The sequence below is a fragment of the Vitis riparia genome, chromosome 14, assembly GCF_004353265.1.
Source record: "Vitis riparia cultivar Riparia Gloire de Montpellier isolate 1030 chromosome 14, EGFV_Vit.rip_1.0, whole genome shotgun sequence".
Lineage (NCBI taxonomy): Eukaryota > Viridiplantae > Streptophyta > Magnoliopsida > Vitales > Vitaceae > Vitis > Vitis riparia.
The window spans coordinates 10,628,286-10,632,784 of NC_048444.1; the positions used below are offsets into that span (position 1 = coordinate 10,628,286).

Sequence of the window (4,499 nt, forward strand, 5' to 3'; positions counted from 1 at the left end):
AAGAGGTAGTTAGAATCCTTGTATAATTAGTGTTTTATATATATATATATATATATATATATATATATAAAAGAGGAACCAGTGCATTTAATAAAGCTGGATCACACTTTCTTTTGCTCATGCTGGGAATTGGGAATTCTCAGTAGCTTTAGGAATCTTTATGGCCAAATCAAAAATCAAGTAATGTAGTAAAATTTTCTTAATTTTAAAAAATAACTTCATATTCATCAATTCCCTCTTGGAACTATCTCCTCTACAAAGAATACAGAATTCATTCAAGTGGCAGGCCATATGTACCTGTTATCCTCCCTTTCTATTGATTTGAAACTAGTCTCATTACAAAATCAATTTATGTTTAGGCACTAATCATTCTTTTCCTCACACTCTCGCTGTTGTCCTGCAACTAATCACCTACTAATATGGATCATCACCGCCACGACCCATCCTGAAAGGCCAAATAAATAAATAAACACCCTAAAGCAAAAATAAGGAGGAACTGTATTCTTTTAAACAAGTAATGAAGTGGGCTAGATCAGGCCAGACTGAAAACTGCACCAGACTTTAAACATTGGTGTAAAACCTAAAAGCATACAACTAAAAAAGGGTGATTTATATACAAATCTTAGCAGCTGCTCAATAGCACAGCGATTACAATTTTCTCAAATGCATGCCTTATGCTGTCAATCCCCAAAGAACTTTTTGAAATTAAACTTAAAGGATGAGCTTCCAATGCTGAAATTATGTGACAGTACAGCTTATTTGAATGGAGTCAAATTGCTAAGGAGCTCAGGTAGACGAGTGGCAATAGTCATAACAATCTTCAGATGGTTTACAGAACGGTTTCCTTTCTCTTGCTTCTGAAGAACTTGGCTAGACTTGGCATTACTTTCTTCCTCTTCTTAAGACTGACAGAACTTGAGCGAGGGAAATGCCGAATTGCTGGTGAATCAGACTTGCGGAGCTTTGCTCGTCTTGCAGGAGTCAAATTGCCCTTGTCCTTGATGGATTTTTTTGGCAATGCCAACTGAAGCTGCATATTTTCAGTTCTCCTGCCTCTGCTCATCTGACGGTTTAGCCTCGAGTTTTGTATTTCTCCCTCCACTGCTTTTGTTGCCGAAAGAGACCTTTCCATTCTAAGAACTTGTTTCTCTTCCTCCATTCTTAGTTCTCTGATTTCTCTCTGAGCTACTTCAGTTTGCATCAGTATCTCCTTCTCACTGGCCTTTAAAGCTTCAATCCATGCTTGAGCTGCAGCAACCATTTTATCAGCAACCTCTTCTGCTCCAACTGCACGGCCAGTTAAATACTCGTATTCAAACTTTGAGATGAAGATTGAGGAATTCTGTTGAGATGCTGAAGCTCTAGCTCTCATTGTAATCTCAGTCACAGTTTGTAGCTTCTCAAGAGCTATTGCCTCAGAAGATTTAACCGCTTCAAGCTCTTGCATTGCAGATTGTAATCTTTCCTCATTTAAGTCTATCTCAGAGTCGGTTTTCTGAATTTCTGCATTGATTGTTGCAGTTTCTTCACTGATGAGCTCCCTTTCTTTCTTCACTGCCTCTGCGTCTGTTTTTAATTGTTCAAGAGTAAGAGTTAGGTTGGATGCAATTGATCTAGCCTTTTCCTCAGCCTTAGATGTAGCTTCAAGTTTTGACTGGGCTCGTAGCAGCTTCAAATTAAGATTTTTGACAGTCAAATCACTCTTCTCTTCTGTTTTCTTCAACCGTGCTGTTTCTTCTGTAACATGCTTGAGCTCCTCTCTTATAACATCCATAGAGGACATGAATTCAAAGCCTTCTTCTTTAATAGAAGCTAATTCCTTCTTTGCTGCCTTCAATTCTTCTGTGACTGACTGCAACAAAGCTGAAGTCTCAGACCCTTCTCGTCTTCTAAAACTGCCTTTGGTATGCTTCAAGCTGTCATTATTTTGAACACTTTTGTCTATTTTCTTAGCTAGCTTTAGCTCATTCTGTAGCACATCAATTTCAGAAGTTGTGGCAGACAATTTGGTCTCAAGATCTTTCGATTGTTCAATCTCTTGGACAATGTCACTCATTTTCTTCCTGGTTTTCTCCATTGCAGATGAGAATTCATTAGCTTCTTTTTCTCTCTGAGCTTCAATGGCTACCAATTCTTTAACAGCCTCAATCCGCGCCAACTCAACCAGTACTTGGTCTTCATTGGCTTCCTCAATCTCTTTCTTAAGTGAATTTGCTGAGCTTCCATAAGACCAAATTTTTGAGCTTGCGGCTTCAATTTCCTTCTCAGCCCGTGATTTCTCTTCCAAAACAGAAGCCATGTCCAGCTTAAGTTTACTCAGTTCCTGTTTCATAAATTCCACTTCTTTCATCACCTCTGCATACTGATAATTCTCAGCCTTTCCAACATCCGATGCCTGCCCTTCTTCTCGCTTTTCAGGCTTCTTTATATCTTCAAGGTCCTGCATCTTTGCTTTTGCCTTGGATTCATTGATAAGGGAACTCAGAGTTCTCACTGTCTTCTTTGCATTAAAGAGCTCAGACTCGGCTTCAATTTTCATTGAATCTGCCACTCTTCTGCTCTCACTGAATCGTCCAATGTCCCTCCTAGCCAAAAGGAGTTCTCTTGCTATTGAGGAGGGCTTCTGCTGAATTTTAGGGAGGAACAATATATTATCACAAGGAATGGAAATGGACAAATTAACAGTACTATATGGCTAACAAGACTTTCAATAGTTGTTTAAAACTGTACCTCTAAATTTTCTAAATGGGGTTTCCTCAGGGCAGCACTACCTTCAAGATTCCTCTCTCCATACATATTAATGTCTGCTTTAAACAACCCAATTCTTCTTCTGCTATTATTCTCTCCTCTTTCCATTTCAACCTGTTACATAAACAGATACTACTTGCCATGAATAAAATACAAAAAAAAAAAAAAACACAAGTTGGTTGACCCGAAAGAAAATGGAGGAAAAGAAAAGGAGACACCATCATCGCTTACGAGTTACGGCTCTTGTTCTAGTTCCCAAAAAGAAAACTGAAAAACTCAACCCAACTAACAAACAAGGAAAAAAGGAATTCAACCCTTAAAAATTCTATACTCTCCTTTTCCTTCCCTTTTCTTAGCAACCGAACTAAGCCGTAGATGAAATTCTACGAGTTCGATCAAATTCTCAGACTGTAAGCACAACCCAGAAATTTAAAGTTCAAACTGAAGCTTTAGTCAAAGAGGAAGAACAGGGATTGCTCACTCTTACAGAATCGAAAATTTAGAAGTAAATGCAAAATATTTTTCAAAGGGGAAAAACACAATCTCTGTACTATGTATGAAGAGAGGGAAAATAAATAAATAAATAAAATTATAGAGGAAAAAGCAGCAATTCTGAAGATACAAGGAACATGCATGAAAAGATTCACAGCAAAGAAAGAGAGATGCGAATATGCCGAGAAAGGCTCACCTGCGTACGGCGTGGAGAAGCGTGATTTGGTACCTGTGGCCCTGGTAATGGTTTGCAGCGTGAGGAAAGGTCGTTGAGCTCAAAGAAAGCCGTGGAAAATGATTGGCTCATATTGGAGACATCGTTAGCCAATGTGTTTTGCCTTTATGTGCCATATGAGAAACGGTTTCATATGGTTTCTCTCATTATATAATATATTTGGAAATGTCCAAAGCCTTTGTGAATGATAAAATACATGGAACATGCTTGAGTTTCCTCTCCCCTTCCCCTTTTTTTATAAATATTATTTTAAAATAAAATTATTAAAAAATACATATAAAATTTTATTTTTACATTAAACTATTATTTTCAAAAACCGAATACTTAAAAACTAAATTTATTTAATTAACTTAAAAAAAAAAAACGAATTCGGAGTTCTGATTCGAAAAACACAATACCTATTCTAATTAAAAAATTACACGGCTCATAAAAAAAACACCCTCCAAATGCTGGTAGTCTTTCTTTTTCAGTGACCAGACATTTTTAGTCACATGGTGATGCCTGATCCACCGCTCTGATAGCAACACCGGCGAGCACGGCTACGGTGCCACCACCTGGATACCAAGATGTTGCTTCTCTTCCCATCTTCTGAACATTTTTGTTATCACATTCTGACACGTAGGGGAGAAGAGATAAACTAATGGGTCCCGTTGCCCTCTGGCCTATTGGCGTGTATATCCAAAATAAATAAATGAATAATTTTCCTCTATATATTATAAGTCTAATTATAATTATTTTCCTCTATGTTGCTTCTCAACATCTTCTTTTCACTCTAATCTTATTTACTTTTATATAATTTCATTTATTTATATCTTAATTTCATACGTCTATATATTTATCTAACAAATTCAATGCCTAAGAATTTTCTTAAAATAAAAAAAAATTACATTTTTTTCCTTCCTATGAAATGGTAAAAGATTTTATTAAAATAATGATGAGGGAGAAATTATCAATGCATTACTTTCAAAAAAACAAATTTCCCAAATTTTTATTTTTAGTTTTTATCACTATCTTTGATAGTGAT

General features: G+C 36.5%; 1 protein-coding gene across 2 annotated transcripts; it reads right to left on the minus strand.

The window, feature by feature from the left end:
• Positions 1-443: 443 nt before the first annotated feature.
• LOC117929486 (protein PLASTID MOVEMENT IMPAIRED 2) lies at positions 444-3,595 on the minus strand. Of its 2 annotated transcripts, none has more exons than XM_034849786.1 (3): positions 3,437-3,595; positions 2,731-2,862; positions 444-2,623 (listed from the first exon to the last, which is right to left on the minus strand). In XM_034849786.1, the coding sequence occupies exons 1-3, from the start codon at positions 3,545-3,547 to the stop codon at positions 830-832; spliced, it is 2,037 nt and encodes a 678-aa protein (XP_034705677.1). In that variant the 5' UTR covers positions 3,548-3,595; the 3' UTR covers positions 444-829. The 2 variants fall into 2 exon arrangements, with proteins under 2 accessions (XP_034705677.1, XP_034705678.1); XM_034849787.1 differs by lacking the exon at positions 3,437-3,595 and adding an exon at positions 2,980-3,399.
• Between the last annotated feature and the right edge of the window lie 904 nt (positions 3,596-4,499).

What these genes read in the sequence shown, in the direction of transcription:
- LOC117929486 (XM_034849786.1), bottom strand. Translation starts at nt 3,547, where the DNA reads ATGAGCCAATCATTTTCCACGGCTTTCTTTGAGCTCAACGACCTTTCC. An exon ending in CTTCTCCACGCCGTACGCAG is followed by an intron (nt 2,863 to 3,436) that starts GTGAGCCTTTCT and finishes TTTATGTAACAG; the next exon opens with GTTGAAATGGAAAGAGGAGA. An exon ending in CCCATTTAGAAAATTTAGAG is followed by an intron (nt 2,624 to 2,730) that starts GTACAGTTTTAA and finishes AAAATTCAGCAG; the next exon opens with AAGCCCTCCTCAATAGCAAG.